General features: G+C 46.5%; 1 protein-coding gene across 1 annotated transcript in view; it reads left to right on the top strand.

Moving 5' to 3' along the window:
- Positions 1 to 21897: 21897 nt before the first annotated feature.
- Positions 21898 to 25718, top strand: part of LOC311141817 (transmembrane protein 132C-like) — a gene marked incomplete at its 5' end in the record, with an annotated part of 246561 nt that continues 242740 nt past the window's right edge. The window contains one exon of the mRNA XM_084177293.1: positions 21898 to 21943. Within this exon, the coding sequence (XP_084033419.1) occupies positions 21898 to 21943 (46 nt within the window). The remainder of the gene's footprint in view (positions 21944 to 25718) is intronic.

Below are 25718 nucleotides of genomic sequence, written 5' to 3'. Positions count from 1 at the left end.
CCCTGCAAAAATAAGTGTCCATCAATCTATTCTGAACAAAAATATAAACGCAACATGCAACAATTTCAACGATTTTACTGAGTTACAGTTCACGTAAGGGAATCAGTCAATTGAAATAAATAAATTAGGGCCTAATCTATGGATTTTAACTTGACTGGGCAGGGGCATAGCCATGGTTGGGCCTGGGAGGATATAGGCCCACCCACTTGGGAGCCAGGCCCACCCACTGGGGAGTCAGGCCCAGCCAATCAGAATGAGTTTTTCCCCACAAAACGGCTTTATTACAGACATAAATACTCCTTAGTTTGATCAGCTATCCGGGTGGCTGGTCTCTGTCACACCCTGGCTCTGGGACTCATTATGTTGAGCCAGGGTGTGTTCATTTCTATGTGTGTATTTCTATGTTGGTGTTCATTCTAGTTTGTTGTATTCTATGTTTGCCTGAGTGACTCCCAATCAGAGGCAATGAGTGTCAGCTGTTGGCTGGTTGTCTCTGATTGGGAGCCATATTTAAACTGTATGTTTTCCCTTTGTGGTTGTGGGTTTTTGTTCCGTGTTCGGTCATTGATACCGTGGACGTCACGAGTCGTGTTTTGTTTTGTATTTTGACGCTTTAACTAATTAAAGTCATGTTTGTTCATCACGCTGCGCCTTGGTCTACTCCTTACCTCGACCTTGACAGAAAAACCCACCATGCAACGACCAAGCAGCGTGACCAGGGGCAGCCCTTGGGGTGGACATGGGAGGAAGCGCCGGGAAAGGCCCTGGCGAAAGAGGAGCAGCGTGTCCAGGAGCAGGCAGCCTGGACATGGGAGGAGATATTGGACGGTAAAGGGTCCTGGACTTGGGGGGAAATCCTGGCCGGGATGGATCGCCGGCCATGGAGTGAGACAGTGGAGAGGCGACGGAGAGAGGAGCAACGGCGTGATCAGGGTCGTCGTCGGACGGTCGTGAGGCAACCCCAGAAAATTTTTAGGGGGGGGCACACGGCATGGACGACGGGGCTGACGGAGGAGAAAAGGGGGCGGATCCAGAAGGCCACCAGGCCAGGGGTTCACCGCCCTGTACGTCCTGTGCGGATGCCTCACACAGAGTGTGTGAGGGTAGGCATTCAGCCAGGACGGGTGGTGGCCGCTCTTCACTCCAGGCCTCCTATCCGTCTCCACAGCCCGGTTCGGCCTGTCCCTGCTCCACGCACCAAGCCTACGGTGTGCGTCGACAGCCCAGCCCGGCCTGTCCCTGCTCCACGCACCAAGCCTACGGTGTGCGTCGACAGCCCAGCTCGGCCTGTCCCTGCTCCACGCACCAAGCCTACGGTGTGCGTCGACAGCCCAGCCCGGCCTGTCCCTGCTCCACGCACCAAGCCTACGGTGTGCGTCGCCAGCCCAGTCCGGCCTGTCCCTGCTCCACGCACCAAGCCTACGGTGTGCGTCGACAGCCCAGCCCGGCCTGTCCCTGCTCCACGCACTAAACCTACGGTGCGCGTCGCCAGCCCGGTCCGGCCTGTTCCTGCCACCCACACCAAGTCTACGGTGCGCGTCGCCAGCCCGACCCGGCCTGTTCCTGCCAATCGCACCAAACCTACGGTGCGCGTCGCCAGCCCGGTCCGGCCTGTTCCTGCCACCCGCACCAAGTCTACGGTGCGCGTCGCCAGCCCGACCCGGCCTGTTCCTGCCACTCGCACCAAACCTACGGTGCGCGTCGCCAGCCCGGTCCGGCCTGTTCCTGCCACTCGCACTAAGCCAGGGGTGTGAGAAGTCAGCCTGGTAAGGCCCGTCCCTCTTCCACGCACCAAGCCAGGGGTGCGAGTCGTCAGCCTGGTAAGGCCCGTCCCTCTTCCACGCACCAAGCCAGGGGTGCGAGTCGTCAGCCTGGTAAGGCCCGTTCCTCCTCCACGCACAAAGCCAGGGGTGCGAGTCGTCAGCCTGGTAAGGCCCGTTCCTCCTCCACGCACAAAGCCAGGGGTGCGAGTCGTCAGCCTGGTAAGGCCCGTTCCTCCTCCACGCACCAAGCCAGGGGTGCGAGTCGACAGACTGGACCAGGGGCACTATGGGGGGTGTATTGGAGGGTGGTGGTCAAGGCCGGAGCCAGAACCGCCGCCGAGGAGGTATGCCCTCCCAGCCCTCCCCTGGTTTGTTTAGTTGAGGCGCGGTCGCAGTCCGCGCCTTTAGGGGGGGGTACTGTCACACCCTGGCTCTGGGACTCATTATGTTGAGCCAGGGTGTGTTCATTTCTATGTGTGTATTTCTATGTTGGTGTTCATTCTAGTTTGTTGTATTCTATGTTTGCCTGAGTGACTCCCAATCAGAGGCAACGAGTGTCAGCTGTTGGCTGGTTGTCTCTGATTGGGAGCCATATTTAAACTGTATGTTTTCCCTTTGTGGTTGTGGGTTTTTGTTCCGTGTTCGGTCATTGATACCGTGGACGTCACGAGTCGTGTTTTGTTTTGTATTTTGCTTTAACTAATTAAAGTCATGTTTGTTCATCACGCTGCGCCTTGGTCTACTCCTTACCTCGACCTTGACAGTCTCAGACGATTCCGCAGGTGAGGAAGCCAGATGTGGAGTTCCTGGGCTGGTCTGCGGTTGTAAGGCCGGTTGGACTTACTGCCAAATTCTCTAAAAATACATTGAAGTAGACTTATGGTAGAGAAATTAACATTCAATTATCTGGCAACAGCTCTGGTGGACATTCCTGCAGTCAGCATGCCAAATGCACGCTCCTTCAAAACTTGATGCATCTGTGTCATTGTGTTGTTTGACAAAACTGCACATTTTAGAGTGGCCTTTTATTGTCCCCAGCACAAGGTGCACTAACAGGGATGTAAACAAATTTGTGCACCAATTTTGAGAGAAATAAGCTTTTTGTGCTTATGGAACATTTCTGGAATCTTTTATTTCAACTCATGAAACATTTGATGAGCTTATTTATTTTAGGAAAAGTGATTACAAAAGTAAATCTTCAATAGTGAACAAACTAGGAATATGCTGGCTACTGTTGAAAGTCTGCAAAAATAAAGCTACAAAAATACACTTTAGCATTAGTCTTGGCTAGGCTACCATAGCCAGGTCTATATCTCTTTTGGAAGACAATTGTCTTAAAGGGGCAGCGTCATATTTTGAGATGTAAATTTTTTTTTCTCAAAATCACATACAGTGGGGAAAAAAGTATTTAGTCAGCCACCAATTGTGCAAGTTCTCCCACTTAAAAAGATGAGAGAGGCCTGTAATTTTCATCATAGGAACATGTCAACTATGACAGACAAAATGAGAAAAAAATTCCAGAAAATCACATTGTAGGATTTTTTATGAATTTATTTGCAAATGATGGTGGAAAATAATTATTTGGTCAATAACAAAAGTTTCTCAATACTTTGTTGTATACCCTTTGTTGGCAATGACACAGGTCAAACGTTTTCTGTAAGTCTTCACAAGGTTTTCACACACTGTTGCTGGTATTTTGGCCCATTCCTCCATGCAGATCTCCTCTAGAGCAGTGATGTTTTGGGGCTGTCGCTGGGCAACACGGACTTTCAACTCCCTCCAAAGATTTTCTATGGGGTTGAGATCTGGAGACTGGCTAGGCCACTCCAGGACCTTGAAATGCTTCTTACGAAGCCACTCCTTCGTTGCCCGGGCGGTGTGTTTGGGATCATTGTAATGCTGAAAGACCCAGCCACGTTTCATCTTCAATGCCCTTGCTGATGGAAGGAGGTTTTCACTCAAAATCTCACGATACATGGCCCCATTCATTCTTTCCTTTACACGGATCAGTCGTCCTGGTCCCTTTGCAGAAAAACAGCCCCAAAGCATGATGTTTCCACCCCCATGCTTCACAGTAGGTAGGGTGTTCTTTGAATGCAACTCAGCATTCTTTGTCCTCCAAACACGACGAGTTGAGTTTTTACCAAAAAGTTCTATTTTGGTTTCATCTGACCATATGACATTCTCCCAATCCTCTTCTGGATCATCCAAATGCACTCTAGCAAACTTCAGACGGGCCTGGACATGTACTGGCTTAAGCAGGGGGACACGTCTGGCACTGCAGGATTTGAGTCCCTGGCGGCGTAGTGTGTTACTGATGGTAGGCTTTGTTACTTTGGTCCCAGCTCTCTGCAGGTCATTCACTAGGTCCCCCCGTGTGGTTCTGGGATTTTTGCTCACTGTTCTTGTGATCATTTTGACCCCACAGGGTGAGATCTTGCGTGGAGCCCCAGATCGAGGGAGATTATCAGTGGTCTTGTATGTCTTCCATTTCCTAACAATTGCTCCCACAGTTGATTTCTTCAAACCAAGCTGCTTACCTATTGCAGATTCAGTCTTCCCAGCCTGGTGCAGGTCTACAATTTTGTTTCTGGTGTCCTTTGACATCTCTTTGGTCTTGGCCATAGTGGAGTTTGGAGTGTGACTGTTTGAGGTTGTGGACAGGTGTCTTTTATACTGATAACAAGTTCAAACAGGTGCCATTAATACAGGTAACGAGTGGAGGACAGAGGAGCCTCTTAAAGAAGAAGTTACAGGTCTGTGAGAGCCAGAAATCTTGCTTGTTTGTAGGTGACCAAATACTTATTTTCCACCATAATTTGCAAATAAATTCATTAAAAATCCTACGATGTGATTTTCTGGATTTTTTTCCTCAATTTGTCTGTCATAGTTGATGTGTACCTATGATGAAAATTACAGGCCTCTCTCATCTTTTTAAGTGGGAGAACTTGCACAATTGGTGGCTGACTAAATGCTTTTTTTCCCCACTGTACTTTAGAAACAAAAATGTATGCAATTAATACAATGCATTTATAAAGAATAGAGTAATGACTTACATTGCTAAATTACATTAAACAGCTTTTCAATACATATCATAATAACCAAATCTAGCCTAATAATAGCTGCATATAGAGAGAAAGCATGCCAACTTATTGGCACTGCACGACCCCAATTCATTTTAAAACTACACCATGTCCAGGCAAGTAGAAATTCTGTTTGGGCCAGTCGATTTTTGGCCAACCGGCCCTGTCGGGCCAGTCTTAGCCTAAGAATAGGACATAGAGTTTTACCTGACCAGGTCATGAGATCAGGAAAAACTCCAGGCCCCAGCAAAGACAGGGACACATTTTTAGAACCTGTGGTGCCACCTCTGCACCTTTATAATAAAGGATTGAATGTATCTATCATCGCAGACTAATGTAAGATAGGCTAGTATTCCTAATGTGATGAGTACATTGCATAGTCACAATCTAGGCTAATAATATAACTCATTCACACGCATAGTGACAGAGTAGGCCTAATCAGAGATGTTTCTTCTCCTTTCTTTGCACTGAAAATTGTTTGCCTTTCATGCAATTCTACTACACTTTATATGACTGGAGACACAAGCAACATATTTTTTAATACAACACAAATTAGTAGCCTACTCTGCTGACACTGACAAACAGATCAGTAAAAATGACATTGTCTTAAATGCGAGCATCTAATCTTCGAAAAGGGGAGACTCAAATTGTACAATATGATGTCCATCTAGCCTGGAGGATGAAATTATTGTCCCCAATAAAACGTTCCAGTGGTACTGATGCAGTAATAAAGACAGTGAATATGCATACACTCTCAGAGGGATATGGCTGATGCTCTCCGCTGGTGCCAATAAGATAGGCTACTGTTCGCTCAATTGGGAGTTGAGAATTTTGATAACTAGAGACAGATAATAGTTGTATTTTGAAATATTGTGATAGGCCTAAGCCTTTTTAATAGCTTTTCACTGACCACTGAAACTCAGCAATCAGCTATTTGGTAGGCTATTTGCTGCGCGCTGCCCAAATGGCATGATTCAAACAATCCACAGCTCATTTTTAAAAGAAGCTAATGATCATCTGTGGCCAAATCATGCTCTCTGGTGTAGTATTTTGAATGATTTTATTTATTTCTGTATAGGCATGAGTAATTACAGTATATAGCTAATTTTGGCAAATTGTATTCAATTTACTTTAGGGGAAGCTTATTGCATAAAACAGCTGGCCGCAAGGCTTACAAGGCTGAGTTCAAATATAGACATCAAATTCAAAGCAATCGGCGCACTGACTAAACAGCTGACCGGCAAAGCAAACTGTCTGGCACTGTCTTTGCTCTCTGCTTTCTTAAAGTGAGAGAAAGGCACCAGGCTGGAAGCTTCTCTCTGAGCGATGACCGCATGGTCCTAAAGCCAGCCAACAATATGCTAAACAGCCGTTGCATTTTAATCGGTATTGAAATTATTTTAGTCTACTTTTTTTGTAGCCTACTTTTACATTTTGGGTCTTGAGCTAGGGTATGGGGACTGCCATACCCTGCCATACCCACAATGCCAGTTTATTTACCTCCTCCCTATAGTCTGACTCATCATTGTTGGTTATCAGGCCTACAGCCAACCCTGGTGTCATCACCAAACTTGATGATGGAGTTGGTGTCATGCAAAGCCACACAGTCATGGTTGAACAGGGAGCACAGCAGAGGGCTGAGGACACACCCCTGGGGGGCCCCTGTGTTAAGAGTCAGTGGAGTCAGCCTGTGGTCTTCCCGTCAGAAAGTCCAGGATCCAGTAGCAGAGGGTAGTGTCCAGACCCAGGGCTCTGATCCTCAGCTCCATGTGGTGGGCAGGGGCACTGCGCTGCTTGTCATACTAATGGAACAGTGGGTGTTGAGACACATGTGGTGCCTGATCCTTGAGAAATCAGTATATATCAGCCTTGAAGCTCCCCCTGTGTCTTAACATTAACTCAGGCATGGGGAAGAACAAATACAAATCTGTCAACATCAAGACAACAAATTGACATAGCTTGTGTCTTTTACAAACTACCAGTAAAGGGGGTCACAATAGCTTTGTAAACATTATCTTCTGATGTTCTTCAGTATATGTTCAGTTATCCAAAATACAGTTGAAGTCGGAAGTTTACATACACTTAGGTTGGAGTCATTAAAATTCGTTTTTCAACCACTCCACTGTCACGCCCTGGCTCTGGGGACTCTAGTATGTTGAGCCAGGGTGTGAGTTTTCATTTGTTTATGTTCTAGTTGTTGTAATTCTATGTTGGCCAGGGTGGCTCCCAATCAGAGACGGCTGTAGCTCGTTGTCTCTGATTGGGAGTCATACTTAGGTAGCCGTTAGGCATGCATTATTTGTGGTTTCTTGTTCTTATTTGGTTTGTGTTAAACCGTAGACATCACGTTATCGTCTGTTGTTTTGATCGTGTGATCATTGATATAATAAATATGTTCACCTTCAACGCTGCGCCTTGGTCCTCCTCCTTAGACGATTGTGACAGAAGAAACCACCAGAACTGGACCAAGCAGCCTAGTGAGGAGCAGAGTGGGTGGACTTGGCAACAGTGGAGGAAGAGCTTCGACTGGGTCAAGCCGAATGAGGAGCTGAATGGCGGAGATTGGAAGCAGAAGAGCGAGAGATGGGCGAGAATTATCGAGGCCTGGCCCACGGGGAAGAGAGACTCCCAGAAAATGTTTAGGGTGGGGCTCACGACGTCGGACCAGCAGGAGGCCCAGCGGGTTGCCAGAGGAGGCCGCCAGGTTACGGGGGCCACTGGTCGAAGAGGGGGTGGAAGATGTAGAGGCACGGCGACAGGTACTGGCGTGTGTTGCCAGTCCGGTCCGGCCTGTTCCTGATCCCCACGTAGGGCCAGTGGTGTGTGTTCCCAGTGCGGTCCGGCCTGTTCCTGCCACTCGCACCAAGTCTACGGTGCGCATCGCCAGCTCTGCCCGGCCCATTCCTGCTCCCCGCACCAAGTCAGTGGTGCGTTTCGTCAGCCCTGTCCGGCCCGTTCCTGCTCTCCGCACCAAGTCTGTGGTGCGCGTCGCCAGCCCAGTCCGGCCCATTCCTGCTCCCCGCACCAAGTCAGTGGTGTGTTTCGTCAGCCCTGTCCGGCCCGTTCCTGCTCTCCGCACCAAGTCTGTGGTGCGCGTCGCCAGCCCAGTCCGGCCCATTCCTGCTCCCCGCACCAAGTCTGTGGTGCGTTTCGTCAGCCCTGTCCGGCCCGTTCCTGCTCTCCGCACCAAGTCTGTGGTGCGCGTCGCCAGCCCAGTCCGGCCCATCCAAGCTCCCCGCACTAAGTCAGTGGTGCGCTTCGTCAGCCCGGTCCGGCCCGCTCCTGCTCCCCGCACCAAGTCAGTGGTGCGTTTCGTCAGCCCGGCTCGGTCCGCTCCTGCTCCCCACACCAAGCCAGTGGTGTGCGTCGTCAGTCCGGCACGGCCCGTGCCTGTTCCACCGGTGGCGGGTCCGGCACCGGTCAGGTGCTGCGTCACTCTGGAGCTAGAGTAATCCGCTCCACCAGTGTTCAGTTCAGCTCTGGTCAGCAGGGCCAGACCGGACCAGGGGTACTTTGGGGGGTTAGAGAAGGAGTGGGGGTCATGTCCGGAGCCGGATCCGCCGCCGAGGCGGAGTGCCCACCCGGTCCCTCCCCTGTTGTATTTGGTTGGCGCGGTCGGAGTCCGCGCCTTTAGGGGGGGTACTGTCACGCCCTGGCTCTGGGGACTCTAGTATGTTGAGCCAGGGTGTGAGTTTTAATTTGTTTATGTTCTAGTTGTTGTAATTCTATGTTGGCCAGGGTGGCTCCCAATCAGAGACGGCTGTAGCTCGTTGTCTCTGATTGGGAGTCATACTTAGGTAGCCGTCAGGCATGCATTATTTGTGGTTTCTTGTTCTTATTTGGTTTGTGTTAAACCGTAGACATCACGTTATCGTCTGTTGTTTTGATCGTGTGATCATTGATATAATAAATATGTTCACCTTCAACGCTGCGCCTTGGTCCTCCTCCTTACACGATCGTGACATCCACACATTTCTTGTTAACAAAGTATAGTTTTGGCAAGTCGGTTAGGACATCTACTTTGTGCATGACACAAGTATAATAATCAAGACCTCTACAAATACTCAGTCCTGCCAGTTCCACACTGCCAGATTGTAATCTCTGCTCATTCTGCCACTCCGACTCTGGTCCCTGTCTCCAGTCCCACTCCTCGTCATCCTGCTACTCTGTCCTGGATTCCCCACTCTACTACTCCCTTGGATTCCCCTCCGGACCTGCTCACCCTGGCACAACCCACCTCGCTCCAGCCTCAGCCTCCGCACCTGGTTTCCAGCAGTTTCCCCTGACCTGCACTCCATCTTCCCCCTGTGTTTCAATAAATACCTTGGTTACTTCATCCCAGTCTCCTCGTCTGAGTCTGCTCTTGGGTTCCTCTATTCCACTCTGCGTAACAGTACGATCTGGCCAAAGAGATGAACCCAGCAGACTCTGCTACTCTCCACCAAACCCTCATCGGCCAAGGCGCCCTGCTCGAGCAACATGACCAAGCCCTGAAGACCCTTCTGGAGCACATCAAGGAATTTTCACAGAGCATGTCTGACTTACAGGGCCGACCCTTCGCCCAGAGCTCACAACCAGTTCCAAGTCCTTCTTCCCCACTCTGGGAGCCGTTTGTTCCGACTCCCGAGTGTTACGATGGCAACCTCGGAGCTTGCAGAGCCTTTTTGGTACAATGTTCACTAGTATTTGAGCAACCGCCCTACTCTTATGCTAGCGAACAGGCCAAGATTTCCTTTCTGATTGGCTGCCTCCGTGGAGCAGCGCTTTCCTGGGCCACGGCGGTGAGGGAGAGGCAGTCCCCCATCTGCTTCTCCTACTCCAGATTCACGGAGGAGATGAAGAATGTCTTCGACCAACCAGTGTGCGGTAAGGATGCCGCTAAACGACTCCTGTCCCTCCGTCAAGGCCCCCATAGTGTTGCTGAGCTGGCTTGTGAGTTCCGTACCCTTGGCTGGAATGAGCAGGCCCTTCAGGGAGCATTCCGGAATGCGCTCACTGAGACCCTAAAGGACGAGTTGGTGTCCAGGGATGAGCCTGATGGACTTGATGAACTCATCTCTCTCGCTATCCACATCGACAACCGTCTCCGTGAGCGTCGGAGGGAGAGGGTATACTGTTGAGCCAAATCGCCTGCCCATCTTCCCCCAGACCCCTGCTTGAAGGCAACCTTGTGTGGCAGAGACAGGTTTTTCCTCTGTCTACTCTCATCGATGCCAACGACAGCTTCCTGGACTGAGGTGTCATTACCCAGTTGGGCCTGGACACTGTCCCACTCAATTCACCCCTCGATGCAAATGCTCTCAATGGACAGCTTCTCACCCGTGCCTGTGAGAGAACTGTCCCTGTCATCCTGTGTCTCTCTGGAAATCACTAGGAAAATATCCGTTTCCACATAATCGACTGTCCTTACTCTCCCCTGGTTCTTGGCCATCCATGGTTAAAGCTACACAACCCACAGATTGACTGGACCGCCGGAAAGGTAACCACTTGGAGTTCATTTTCTCATTCTAATTGTTTACATTCTGCCCTTCCCCCTGCCTTGTCTGTGTCCCAGTTCATTCCAGAACCTCCGGACCTGTCATCAATTCCTCCCGAGTATCACGATCTAGCTCCTGTGTTCAGCAAGCACCACGCCCTTTCGCTGCCGCCTCATCGGTCGTACGACTGCGCCATTGACCTCCAGCCTGGAGCTCCTCTCCCCAGTAGCAGATTGTTTAACTTCTCTTGTCCCGAGCAAGAGGCTATGGAGAGGTACATCCAGGATTCTCTGGCTGCAGGACTTATCAAGCCATCTTCCGCCCCGGTGAGTGATGGGTTTTTCTTTGTGAAGAAGAAGGATGGGGTCACTGAGGCCGTGCATAGACTTCTGTGGTCTGAATAATATCACTGTTAAGAACAAGTACCCCTTGCCACTCATCAGCTCTGCTTTTTTTCCCCTCCATGGTGCCACGGTGTTTACCAAACTCGACCTCCGGAATGCCTAACACCTTGTCCACATAAGAGAGGGGGACGAGTGGAAGACTGTGTTCAACACACCAATTGGTCACTTTGAGTATCTGGTCATTCCTTTTGGTCTTCCTAATGCCCCTGCTGTTTTCCAGAACCTAGTCAATGACGTGCTGAGGGATGTGATTGGACTCTATTTAGATGACATCCTGATTTTTTTCAAGGACGCTGAGGCTCACCAGCAACACATTCGCCAAGTTCTTCAACGGCTGTTGGAGAATAAGCTTTTTGTTAAAGCTGAAAAATATGAGTTCTATGCTGCCACAGTGTCTTTCCTGGGTTATATTATTGCACAGGGACAGTTATGTATGGAACCCGCCAAGGTCATGGCAGTCACAGAGTGGCCTGCGCCCTCCAACCTGAAGCAGCTACAGCGTTTCCTGGGGTTTGCAAATTTTTACAGATGTTTCAACCGCAACTACAGCAGTCTGGCAGCACCTCTCACCACTCTCACCTCCACCTCCACTCCGTTCCACTGGACTCCTGAGGCAGAGGCAGCATTCCTGGAACTCAAGCGTCGCTTCACCTCCGCTCCGGTCCTTACTCAGCACGACCCAGAACTCCAGTTCATCGTGGAGGTGGACACCTCTGACACCAGGATAGGTGCTGTTCTGTCTCCCCTCTGATCAGAAGGTCCACCCATGTGCATTCTTTTCCCGTAAGCTCTCACCTGCAGAGAGGAATTTTGACATCGGAAACCGGGAACTCCTGGCAGTTAAGCTGGATCTGGAGGATTGGTGCCACTGGCTAGAGGGCTCTGTAACCCCCTTCATTGTGTGGACTGGCCATAAAAACCTGTCCTACATCTAGACCGCCAAACGTCTGAACTTCCGGCAAGCCAGGTGGGCCTTGTTCTTTGGTAGATTCAATTTCACACTCACTTATCGCCCTGGTTCAAAGAATGCCAAGCCTGATGCCCTCTCCCGGGTACCGAGCCAGAAGCCATTGTGCCATCCACCTGCATCGTTGCCGCCGTCACCTGGGAGATCGAGTCCCGTATCTTCCAGGCTCAGCAGAACCAGCCTGATCCGGGTAACGGTCCTAGTAATGGTCTGTTTGTCCCAGATTGTGTTCGCTCTGATGTTCTTCAGTGGGGCCATTCTACCCACCTCACCTGTCACCCTGGTATGAACCGGACCCTCGCCTTCCTGCGTCAGCGCTTTTGGTGGGCCACCATGGAGCGAGATGTCTGGGAGTTTGAATCAGCCTGTTCGGTTTCTGCCCGGAACAAAACCTCCACTAAACCCACTTCCGGTCTTCTCCGCCCTCTTCCCATTCCCAGTTGCCCCTGGTCACACATAGCTCTGGACTTCGTCACTGGCCTCGTCATTCTGTTACTCTGTCCTGGATTCCCCACTCTACTACTCCCTTGGATTCCCCTCTGGACCTGCTCACCCTGTCACAACCCCCCTCGCTCCAGCCTCAGCCTCCGCACCTGGTTTCCAGCAGTTTCCCCTGACCTGCACTCCATCTTCTCCCTGTGTTTCAATAAATACCTTGGTTACTTCATCCCGGTCTCCTCGTCTGAGTCTGCTCTTGGGTTCCCCTGTTCCACTCCGCATAACAACATGTTGTGTTCACCTTCCAAGAGATAGCAGTTCAAAGGTGGCAGCCATGTGACTGACATCGATAAATAACCTTCATTTGGTGGTTTTTGTTTTGTTTCTCCCATCACATTTTCAGCAGGATTGTGAAAAGAAGGGAGCAGAAAAAGAGAGAAGATAACTACAATTCCATTCCTATACCACCTGCCAGTAAATTGGCTCCTTATTACATTTAGGCCACATCTATCAATAAATGGACTGATATTGAAATTACTTTGTTGGCCACCAATCGTTGGCAATAGATCCGGTCGCTCCTGAAACAAGGCGGTCATTTATCTGGTCCACATTTCCTCCTTGGGTGAGAGGAAGTAGAACGTAAGACTTTTATTTGTTCCCTCAGTGATAGATGTGCCCCCTCTGAACCTCTGATGACCAGATTACCAGCAGTAAAGCAGGAATCCATTAGACAATAATTTAGTGCTGCTGGGGCCCCTTTGGATTCTCCCTCTTTCATCAACTGGTGCTACTAGGGAGGCCAGAGACACAGAGAAGACTAATGCCATACCCAGCAAACCGAGAGCGTTCCCAGGACATAACGTAAATTGTAATTAGGTTATGTAAAGCTGAGAGTAATTTTCCTCTAGAGGGCAATGCCTTAAAGTCGAGAATAAACATGAATGAGGAATATAATATTAATATGTAATGAATTAAATATGAGTAAAATGTTTTACATTAAAATTTAACTATTTGCTCATACACCTTTTATAGCCACAGACTGTATACCATTGCAAGGTAATAGAGTGCCCTTGGCAAGATGAAGGTAGTGGCAGACTGAAATGTTAATCAAGTGAGGGGGAGATTTGGGAAGGTCTCCCCAGTGCTTGGCACTCTGAGCGGTGGATTTATCAGTTCAGTAGGTCATTGCGTAATATCCTCTTGTGCTTGCAGCATATTGAAGAGAAAATAATCTGGGTGGAAATGATCAGCTGTATGAAAGGTCAGGGAAAGTTAAGCATGCCCTAAGCAGGTCATGACTCTTCCTCCCTGATAAGAAATAACTGCCCATGTAAGGCAGAATGAGGAAAAAAGATAACCTTGTCCAATTTGTCCTATTGAAATTGCTGAACTGTCACTCAAAATGATAGTCAGTCAACTGGTGTGATCAAAGCTCTCTCTCAGGAGGAGATATTTGGTACCTAAAGCTGTGCTTATTGAGTGGCTGCAGAATGCATTGACATATTAATTAATTAATAATAATTAATAATCACACCAACGTGAAAGCGTTTACAAGACAGGAAACAGGAAGACAGAAATTCGGCTGGTATGACGTAGCATTACCTTGTACCCCTGCAAATCGACTCAGTACTAGTACCCCGTTATCGTTACTCATTGTGTATTTGATGGAAGTGGATGGAGGAGGGATGGAGGACGGTGTGGGCACAAGTGAGATAGGAGCATATTGGAAATGAACAGAGAACCATTGAGAGAGAATAGTCAGAGTGGAAGAGATGGAGAGAAAATTAAGATAAAATAGGGAAATAGTAGTGGAGATAAGAGAGTAGTAGTAGTAGTGATTGTAGTAGTAGTAGTAGTAGTAGTAGTAGTAGTAGTAGTAGTAGTAGTAATAGTAGTAACACTAGTAGCAGTAGCAGTAGTAGTAGCAGTAGTAGTAGCAGTAGTAGTAGTAGTAGTAGTAGTTACTTTTGGTAACATCGCTAATAGACTAGACAATAACTGGAGGCAATAGACAGAACTAGTCTGTTTGGTAACATCGCTAATTGACCAGACACTAACTAGAGGTAAGAGACAGAACTAGTCTGTTTGGTAACATCGCTAATAGACCAGACACTAACTAGAGGTCAACTATGCCTCTGTCTGTCAACTATGCCTCTGTCTATCCCTGTTCTCTCCTCTCCGCACAGGCTATTCAAACGCCTCACACCGCGTGGCTGCTGCCTCTCTAACCTGGTGGTCCCTGCACGCACCACCCACATGGAGTTCCAGGTCTCAGGCAGCCTCTGGAACTGCCGATCTGCTGCCAACAAGGCAGAGTTCATCTCAGCCTATGCTACCCTCCAGTCCCTCGACTTCTTGGCGCTGACGGAAACATGGATTACCACTGAAAACACTGCTACTCCTACTGCTCTCTCCTCGTCTGACCATGTGTTCTCGCATACCCCGAGAGCATCTGGTCAGCAGGGTGGTGGCACAGGAATCCTCATCTCTCCCAAGTGGACATTCTCTATTTTTCCCCTGACCCATCTGTCTATCTCCTCATTTGAATTCCATGCTGTCACAGTCACTAGCCCATTTAAGCTTAATATCCTTGTCATCTATTGCCCTCCAGGTTCCCTTGGAGAGTTCATCAATGAGCTTGACGCCTTGATAAGTTCCTTTCCTGAGGATGGCTCACCCCTCACAGTTCTGGGGGACTTCAACCTCCCTACGTCTACCTTTGACTCATTTCTCTCTGCCTCCTTCTTTCCACTCCTCTCCTCTTTTGACCTAACCCTCTCACCGTCCCCCCCTACTCACAAGGCAGGCAATACGCTTGACCTCATCTTTACTAGATGCTGTTCTTCTACTAATCTCACTGCAACTCCCCTCCATGTCTCCAACCACTACTTTGTATCCTTTTCTCTCTCGCTCTCCTCCAACACTACTCACTCTGCCCCTACTCAGATGGTAATGCGCCATGGCAACCTTCGCTCTCTCTCTCCCGCTACTCTCTCCTCTTCCATCCTATCATCTCTTCCCTCTGCTCAAGCCTTCTCCCTCCAATCTCCTGATTCTGCCTCCTCAACCCTCCTCTCCTCCCTTTCTGCATCCTTTGACTCTCTATGTCCCCTATCCTCCCGGCCGGCTCGGTCCTCCCCTCCAGCTCCGTGGCTTGATGACTCATTGCGAGCTCACAGAACAGGGCTCCGGGCAGCCGAGCGGAAATGGAGGAAAACTAGACTCCCTGCGGACCTGGCATCTTTTCACTCCCTCCTCTCTACATTTTCTTCATCTGTTTCTGCTGCTAAGGCCACTTTCTACCACTCTAAATTCCAAGCATCTGCCTCTAACCCTAGGAAGCTCTTTGTCACCTTCTCCTCCCTGCTGAATCCTCCCCCCCCCCCCCCCTCCTCCCTCTCTGTGGATGACTTCGTCAACCATTTTGAAAAGAAGGTTGACGACATCCGATCCTCGTTTGTTAAGTCAAATGACACTGCTGGTCCTGCTCACACTGCCCTACCCTATGCTTTGACTTCTTTCTCCCCTCTCTCTCCAGATAAAATCTTGCGACTTGTGACGGCCGGCCGCCCAACAACCTGCCCGCTTGACCCTATCCCCTCGTCTCTTCTCCAGACCATCTCCGGTGACCTTCTCCCTTACCTCACCTCGCTGATCAACTCATCCTTGACCGCTGGCTATGTCCCTTCCGTCTTCAAGAGAGCGAGAGTTGCACCCCTTCTCAAAAAACCAACACTCGATCCCTCTGATGTCAACAACTACAGACCAGTATCCCTTCTTTCTTTTCTCTCCAAAACTCTTGAGCGTGCCGTCTATAGCCAACTCTCCTGCTATCGCTCTCAGAATGACCTTCTTGATCCAAACCAGTCAGGTTTCAAGACTGGTCATTCAACTGAGACTGCTCTTATCTGTGTCACAGAGGCTCTCCGCACTGCTAAAGCTAACTCTCTCTCCTCTGCTCTCATCCTTCTAGACCTTTCTGCTGCCTTTGATACTGTGAACCATCAGATCCTCCTCTCCACCCTCTCCGAGTTGGGCATCTCCGGCACGGCTCACTCTTGGATTGCGTCCTACCTGACAGGTCGCTCCTACCAGGTGGCGTGGCGAGAATCTGTCTCCGCACCACGTGCTCTCACCACTGGTGTCCCCCAGGGCTCAGTTCTAGGCCCTCTCCTATTCTCTTTATACACCAAGTCACTTGGCTTTGTCATATCCTCACATGGTCTCTCCTATCATTGCTACGCAGATGACACACAATTCATCTTCTCCTTTCCCCCTTCTGATAACCAGGTGGCGAATCGCATCTCTGCATGTCTGGCAGACATATCAGTGTGGATGTCGGATCACCACCTCAAGCTGAACCTCGGCAAGACAGAGCTGCTCTTCCGCCCGGGGAAGGATTGCCCGCTCCATGATCTCGCCATCACGGTTGACAACTCCGTTGTGTCCTCCTCCCAGAGTGCAAAGAACCTTGGCGTGACCCTGGACAACACCCTGTCGTTCTCCGCTAACATCAAAGCGGTGACCCGATCCTGTAGGTTCATGCTCTACAACATTCGCAGAGTACGACCCTACCTTACACAGGAAGCAACACAGGTCCTAATCCAGGCACTTGTCATCTCCCGTCTGGATTACTGCAACTCGCTGTTGGCTGGGCTCCCTGCCTGTGCCATTAAACCCCTACAACTCATCCAGAATGCTGCAGCCCGTCTGGTGTTCAACCTTCCCAAGTTCTCTCACGTCACCCCGCTCCTCCGTACACTCCACTGGCTTCCAGTTGAAGCTCGCTTCTGCTACAAGACCATGGTGCTTGCCTACGGAGCTGTGAGGGGAATGGCACCTCCTTACCTTCAGGCTCTGATCAGTCCCTACACCCAAACGAGGGCATTGCGTTCTTCCACCTCTGGCCTGCTGGTCCCCCTACCTCTGCAGAAGCACAGTTCCCGCTCAGCCCAGTCAAAACTGTTCGCTGCTCTGGCACCCCAATGGTGGAACAAGCTCCCTCACGACGCCAGGACAGCGTAGTCACTGACCACCTTCCGGAGACACTTGAAACCCTACCTCTCTGAATCTTTTGACTGGTAATACCTGGGATAGTATAAAAGTAATCCTTCTACCCCCAAACCCCCACCCCACCCCACCCCCACAAAAAAAACATATATATATATAAATATAATATATATATATAAAACAAATGAAAATAAAAATTATACTCAAAAAATTCAAATTACAAAAATTACAGAAATATGTTTTTAAAAAATGGTTAAGTGGTTGTCCCACTGGCTACCATAAGGTGAATGCACCAATTTGTAAGTCGCTCTGGATAAGAGTGTCTGCTAAATGACGTAAATGTAAATGTAGATTAGATTCTTCATGTTCATCTGGCTGGGAAATGTTTACAACATTTACCATAGACATAGCCAGTCCACTTCAGGTCTGTATGTTATTTGAAACAGAAGATGTTATTTTGTGCTGTGTCTAAGTGAGTCATATTTGCTTTAAAGGTTAGGCAACAAGAACAAATCAACAGGAGAGGAGCAGTAGTGTAATGTACCCTCCTGTGACTTACTGAGGGCCATAGGAAGGTCACTTTATTCTTCCCCTGTGGGCATCTTCCTGGCACACAGAGTGAAGATAATAAGTAAATACAATTTTAATGGCCTCTGCTCTGAATGGGTGGCTGTAATCTGCACAGGCTCAAGGTGTACTGGGCACCAAAGGAGACAGGGTATAGTCTGCAGTGCCAGTGGTTATTATTAGCGCTATCATTTATCAGATAGAGGAGGAGAATGAAGTGTGATGATGAATTTGGGGCTCCTGTCCACTTCTGTGGAGCTGTCAGGGCTGGTAGGCAGGGGAGCCTGGCTAAGGTCATGGATAAAGGATGCCACCTCAGGGTGGCCCCAAGGGAACTACTCACCACATTACGCATATAAAGGGGGAATATATTGCAACTCTGAACTAAAGGACAGAGGTGGGAACAAAAGTTGGTGGAAAAGTTTACTTTTGTTCTGTCAACTTCTGTTCACACATGGAGTCACTTAGATTTGTCCCTAAGAGTCAGGTAATTCCCAAAAGTACATTGGGTGATTTATTAATAGATGTATTAATAGAATGCCTATTCAATGTCTTTGTCTTCAAACCTCCCCATCCGTCTTAATTTCACGTTCCCTCACATCAGTCTGAAGTAAATTGATGCGGTGCGCAGCTGCTGCCAATGTCCATGTTAAAAATCTAACCACATGTACAAAAACATTCCTTTAACCAATAGACCTGAGTACTAATATACTTAACAGGTGTGGGTCTATGGGGAGTTAAAGGCGTATTATTGTATTTCAAAATTACTTGCAGCCACAGACATTGTAACCCTAGACATTGAGGCTCAGTCTGGAGCATATGAAAACCTTCAGAAGTAGAATACATCTCAGTGTAGAATTGGCTTCCAGGGATTTGAGTGGGGCCCAGATATACATGCGCTGCCTTTGGGCTGGCGCCAGCTTTCATGTGAATAACATGCCAGTTCACCATTACTGCTGAAATACATTTTTGTGAGCCAACGCTTTCTCCTTCCAACTCTTAATGTTTTTCACAGATGTTCGAGAGTGAATTTGTTTCCCTCCCAGAGATCACATTTCATACATTCAGAGGGAACCAAAACATAGGTTCCACGTGGGAGGGATGGAATTTGAGATAGAACCTGAAAGCATAATATACAGCATAAAAACAATTATAGTGTGACTGTGTGAGAGTATTGTAGAACGAGTATAGCTGATTGAAATGCAGTGGTGGTGCCAACTGTAAATCAATGCTGGTCAATGTAATTTCATAGTGGATCCTAGATATGTGAACACCATCACAAAGTACTGAGGATGCCAGGATACACTCAGCTTGAGCTCACTCTATTCTGACTTGCATCTGAATAGATTGCAGATTGATCGATATACAGTATGATCGAGACTCTTATGACATGGGTCTGTTTCCTGTTTCATGTATCTTTCCTACCTACGGACAGAATAGATGCAGGCTGCGTGTGGATGTCATCCTCACCTCATGTATTGGGCTTGAAAAGAGACATCAAAGCACTCAGAAAGAGCGAATAACATATGAAAAGAATGACTGAACTAGGCTGGTTTTAATTGCATTTAGTGTTCATATTCAATAGGATTTTGCTTGGGATTCTCCTTGTCATTCAAAGCAGGCAACAGACTTCCCATTATGAATTTAACTGTATGGTTTTCAAAATGTAATTAATCATCTGATGAGAGCAAGGAGACGCATGCTTCATGTCTGTGTGTGATAGAACATGTTGTTGAATCAATGGCACTACTGATTGCGGGTTAGTCCCTGTCATGTAGAATTGATTTTAAGCATGACAAAATAGATGGTTTATGTTAAGTGTTTGTGCCTAGGTGGCATTTCGGTGGTGGCATACAGTTTAACCTATTCAGGGTGATCTTCAAAGTATAGCGACAATGTCATATCATGCAAGATGCCCTGGCAGTGATTATCAGAATACATGGGGTTAGATTGATTCATGTTGGCTACCGTGACTTTGTTTAATTAAGCTTATGATTAACAGTCCTGTAGTTAAGGGAATTGCAGCTGACAATATGTTAGCACTGGTAATAACGATCTATAACATTGAATGCACAAAGGTAATACATCTATGAACAGTTGTATTCTAAGGATGTACACGCTGGTCTCACGCTATAGTGACTACATTTGGCTAGATCGAGAGGGGCTCTGTCTGTGTCTTTCCGTGTGTCATCAGCTCGGTAAGTGAAACAAAACGCATTTATTGTAGTCCACATGGTGTCGCTGTTGCCTGTCAATCAGCATAATCTTGAGAAGAGGACAGGCCTTTAGAAACGGTTTGAGAAGAACCCACATGAATATGACTAACGTGAGAACCCTGAACCGTTAGGCAACATAAATGTGAAGTTTCCTTTTGAATATTAGTTTGTAAGGAATGTGTTAGATATGTAAAAAAAAAAACGCTTCCTAAATATCTGCACTGTAGGCTACAGCTTGGCTACTGCCTGGAGAAGAAACAAGACAAACCTGTAGCCTAGCCAGTTGTTAAGTTGTCATTTATAAATGTCAAAGGAATTCTCACATATTTTTCAAAGTGAGGTTGGAAGTGTAGGTTACCCCCGTGACGCAGTGCCTCTTTTCATCACACTGGCACAATGAACATAACATGACCAATAGTCTACTTAATTGTTAGTGAGTTGACAGTCACATTGAGTTTGGTATGATTAAGTTAGGCATTAAACGGCCTGGCTCTCGAGAGGTCAGGTGGGAAGAGATACTGCTGCAGCCCAATGTCGACATAAGACAGGGATAATACAAAAATATACGTAATTGCTGCGATTTGGGCGTTTTGCCCCTGATAGATTTTTACCAAGGTAGCCTAGGTATATATAGGCTATCGAACTATAACAAAATATATTCCCTATAGCATAAGCAGCAGTAGCAGAGTTATGTGTATCCAGATTGTTTGGCAAATTCAATAGCAGAACCATTTGTGAGTGCGCTAAAGTTTGTAAATGCTTTGCGTAAAATGCGCAATATCCTCTATTACGTTTGTTGGCAAAATTCATCACAATACCTGTTATCTTCATTAGTACCCCATCACGTCTGCGCTGTAAAGTGCGTGCGTGAGGTGCTGAGCGGTCGATCCGCCTTTACTCCACACTACACGCCCCCTAGACCAGAATTTACCAATACATGCTGTGATTTGGGTTCAATTCCCTCTTCTTTTTATACAAAGGATGTTGACGGTGTGCACTATACCAGGAGGACGGATTTAAGAGGGCGGAGTGTCAGGTCTTTATAGCTTGGCTATATCTGCAGCAGTGCACATGGATACAAGCGGAGACAAACGCAAATAAGTATTTCATGCTGCATAGTCAGCCGCCACATGGAGTGCCGAAGTTTGATAAAAACTGATATACAACAACAGCTAACTGACGGCTATGTTGTACTGTATCCGACATGGGATTCATCTTTGTTCCCGCTGTAAAGAACCTGTATTGGAGTTAGTCTAAGCGTGATTTGAAACATTTATTTTTCTACGGGTGACAGGACACCTGAAGAACTATATGAAAACACTTTATTGTGCATTTCTATCACACCGTGAGTCGTCTGCAGCCAAAGTATAATTGATTCTCAGTGAAATTCTTGAGGTTCGACGATAAGAGCGATTACGCATCGCCATGAAACTTCACATCGGTCTGCAAATGATGCAGAGGAGACAGGGATGACAAACTGGTGAAGAAAGCGGATTTAAAATATACTATTATAATCTCTATGTGAAAATATAATTTTTGTAATAACGGCTTCCATGGTGATTATTCATGATCCCATGTAGCAGAAGAAAACTAAAAGGCTACAAATGATCTTTGTCGATACGTAACGCTGAAGTCCCCATGCGTTATTCAGTTATCTGGATAGCAATGTGCATGTAAACTGCAACTTGTAACAAGTATTTTTATGACTTAATATTTATTACATATTGCCACGTTTTCATTTACATTCGATATTCAGCAATGCGCACCTTTTGCTGAGGGCTGTTCACATTGGATAATAGAAACGGGGATGACTTTTTGGAACTTAATAAACTATCCATTTGGATGGTCAGTGGACATTTGTAAAAATCCCACAGTCAGTTTTGATGCAGCCAAGTCTATGATTTGAATCCCTTTTTGAATGATACATTATCACTAAATCAAAATGGATTTTTTTCAAGAGGCGAAAAGAAACATGTTGCATCTCCATGCGCTACAATCAATCATGGTACTTTTAGGGGGTAAGTGTGACATTATTTTAAACCATTTGTTTTGTGACGAATGCACACATGCAACTCATCTTAGCTCTATGATTTTGATATTTGAAGAATTTTATATTTTATTCATTCTGGGATGCTTAAGCTGTAAAATTTTGTTTTATGTTTCTCTAATCATAAACATCTAGTGAATTGGGTCGTTCCACCAATACTGTGTCTTTTAAGATGTGTATCTTGGTGAAAAACACATTCGATTTCACTTAATTTTAAAGTTCTGTCATAAAGAGCACATGTTCAACTTAATAAAAAACATGTTTTCCCACCTCAAGAGGTTTTACATAAAAAATATGACTGTAGTAAGTTCATATTAAGTGCCAAATAAAGTAACAGGGTTGACCTTAACAGGGTTAATCATTTAATCTTAAAGGAGTTGTTCACTATTTTACAACATTATATTATAAGGTTCCTCACCATGAATGTAGTCTATGGGCAAGGATACATTTTAATCAATTGTTCGGTTTTATTTAAACAGCCACTACAAACTTTAGCTAACTATAGCCACCGCTAGCTAAAAATCTATGGTAGTAATAGGGGCATGTGAACATGTAATTTTAAAAAAATGGCCAAATCAAATGAGTTGATTATACTTTTTTGGGGTGACAGGGGATCGCATGCCCCATCATTTCCATAGATTTTTTAGCTAGCGGTGGCTAAAGTTAGCTGAAGATTGTAGTGGCTGTTTAAAGAAAACCGAACCATGGATTACTGGCCCATAGCCTACTTTCAGGATGAGGATCTAACATAATGTTGTAAAGTAGTGAATTACTCCTTTAAATCAGCCACAAATCCCCTTGTGACAAGGGAAATGGAAGCTTGTTTATGTGCAACAGGGAGGGGCAATCGAATGCAAGCTTCACAAAAAAAATGAAATTGTTAAAACATTTCTAGCCTGTCTATGTATGGGTAACAGGGTTGACGTGTTATGCTTGACCCATTCAGTTCAGTTCAGGGTTGACCTTAAAATGAGGGACAGGTTGTTGTTTTTTTCAACTTTCAAATGAATCAGTAATCAGATTAAATACATAATCTTCAGAAATTACTTTGTCAAAGCAACAAAATAACTAGGGCTTCATAATGATGGGAAAACGTGGAGACATTTTGGGGTTAAGTGAGTTAAAATCAACCTGGAAGTCCCGTGTAGCTCAGTTGGTAGAGCATGGCGCTTGCAACGCCAGGGTTGTGGGTTCTATTCCCACGGGAGGCCAGTATGAAAATGTATGCACTCACTAACTGTAAGTCGCTCTGGATAAGAGTGTCTGGTAAATGTAAAATCACAGAGGGTACATGTCAAAATTGTGAATTCTTGCACTATAGCAAGTCTTTATTCATATAAAAAAAATCTGATTTATTGAATTCTACATGTGGTCTATATTAAAGGGCACTTCAATAAATATAAAAAGCTTTTAAAATTCAAGATTGGTGAACAATTTCTAATTAAAATATCAAAGGGACACAAAAGGCACTCATTTCATTGAACGACCCAAATATAACTGACCTATGTTAACGCCTCATATGGATAGCTTCCTCATGGGAGTCTTTCATCATAATTCTCAAGGCTAAGTGCTTACAACAAAAATTCAAGTACCTACTGATTTTCTGTCAGCATGGCTTTGTCCATTCCTTTCAGAACAGTTCTCTACACCCCATTCTCATACCCAGCTACAGTGGGGGAAAAAAGTATTTAGTCAGCCACCAATTGTGCAAGTTCTCCCACTTAAAAAGATGAGAGAGGCCTGTAATTTTCATCATAGGTACACGTCAACTATGACAGACAAATTGAGATTTTTTTCTCTCCAGAAAATCACATTGTAGGATTTGTAATGAATTTATTTGCAAATTATGGTGGAAAATAAGTATTTGGTCACCTACAAACAAGCAAGATTTCTGGCTCTCACAGACCTGTAACTTCTTCTTTAAGAGGCTCCTCTGTCCTCCACTCGTTACCTGTATTAATGGCACCTGTTTGAACTTGTTATCAGTATAAAAGACACCTGTCCACAACCTCAAACAGTCACACTCCAAACTCCACTATGGCCAAGACCAAAGAGCTGTCAAAAGACACCAGAAACAAAATTGTAGACCTGCACCAGGCTGGGAAGACTGAATCTGCAATAGGTAAGCAGCTTGGTTTGAAGAAATCAACTGTGGGAGCAATTATTAGGAAATGGAAGACATACAAGACCACTGATAATCTCCCTCGATCTGGGGCTCCACGCAAGAACTCACCCCGTGGGGTCAAAATGATCACAAGAACTGTGAACAAAAATCCCAGAACCACATGGGGGGACCTAGTGAATGACCTGCAGAGAGCTGGGACCAAAGTAACAAAGCCTACCATCAGTAACACACTATGCCGCCAGGGACTCAAATCCTACAGTGCCAGACGTGTCCCCCTGCTTAAGCCAGTACATGTCCAGGCCCGTCTGAAGTTTTCTAGAGTGCATTTGGATGATCCAGAAGAGGATTGGGAGAATGTCATATGGTCAGATGAAACCAAAATATAACTTTTTGGTAAAAACTCAACTCGTCGTGTTTGGAGGACAAAGAATGCTGAGTTGCATCCAAAGAACACCATACCTACTGTGAAGCATGGGGGTGGAAACATCATGCTTTGGGGCTGTTTTTCTGCAAAGGGACCAGGATGACTGATCCGTGTAAAGGAAAGAATGAATGGGGCCATGTATCGTGAGATTTTGAGTGAAAACCTCCTTCCATCAGCAAGGGCATTGAAGATGAAACGTGGCTGGGTCTTTCAGCATGACAATGATCCCAAACACACCGCCCGGGCAACGAAGGAGTGGCTTCGTAGGAAGCATTTCAAGGTCCTGGAGTGGCCTAGCCAGTCTCCAGATCTCAACCCCATAGAAAATCTTTGGAGGGAGTTGAAAGTCCGTGTTGCCCAGCGACAGCCCCAAAACATCACTGCTCTAGAGGAGATCTGCATGAAGGAATGGGCCAAAATACCAGCAACAGTGTGTGAAAACCTTGTGAAGACTTACAGAAAACGTTTGACCTGTGTCATTGCCAACAAAGGGTATATAACAAAGTATTGAGAAACTTTTGTTATTGACCAAATACTTATTTTCCACCATAATTTGCAAATAAATTCATAAAAAATCCTACAATGTGATTTTCTGGATTTTCTTTCTCATTTTGTCTGTCATAGTTGACGTGTACCTATGATGAAAATTACAGGCCTCTCTCATCTTTTTAAGTGGGAGAACTTGCACAATTGGTGTCTGATTAAATACTTTTTTCCCCCACTGTATATGTGACAGACGTATGGTTGGGCGGTATCCAGATTTTCATACCGTCATACCATTTCTGTACCATACCAGGGTGTACGGTATTACTGGAAGTGCAGACAACGGGCGCTATAAAAAAAAGAAGATATACATATACACACACTGAGCAAAAATATAAACGCAACATGCAACAATTTCAAAGATTTTACTGACTTACAGTTCATATAAAGAAAAATAAATACATTCATTAGGCCCTAATCTATGGCTTTCACATGACTGGGAAAAACAGATATGCATCAGTTGGTCACAGACTTTTAAAAAAAGTAGGGGGGTGGGTCAGAAAACCAGTCAGTTTCTGGTGTGACCACCATTTGCCTCATGCAGCGCGACACATCTCCTTCGCATAGAGTTGATCAGGCTGTTGATTGTAGCCTGTGGAATGATATCCCACTCCTCTTCAATGGCTGTGAGAAGTTTCTGGATATTGGCGGGAA

This window comes from Coregonus lavaretus (assembly GCF_964263955.1).
Source record: "Coregonus lavaretus genome assembly, chromosome: 14".
NCBI classification, from domain to species: Eukaryota; Metazoa; Chordata; class Actinopteri; order Salmoniformes; family Salmonidae; genus Coregonus; species Coregonus lavaretus.
This window is presented reverse-complemented; position numbering and strand designations above follow the sequence as displayed.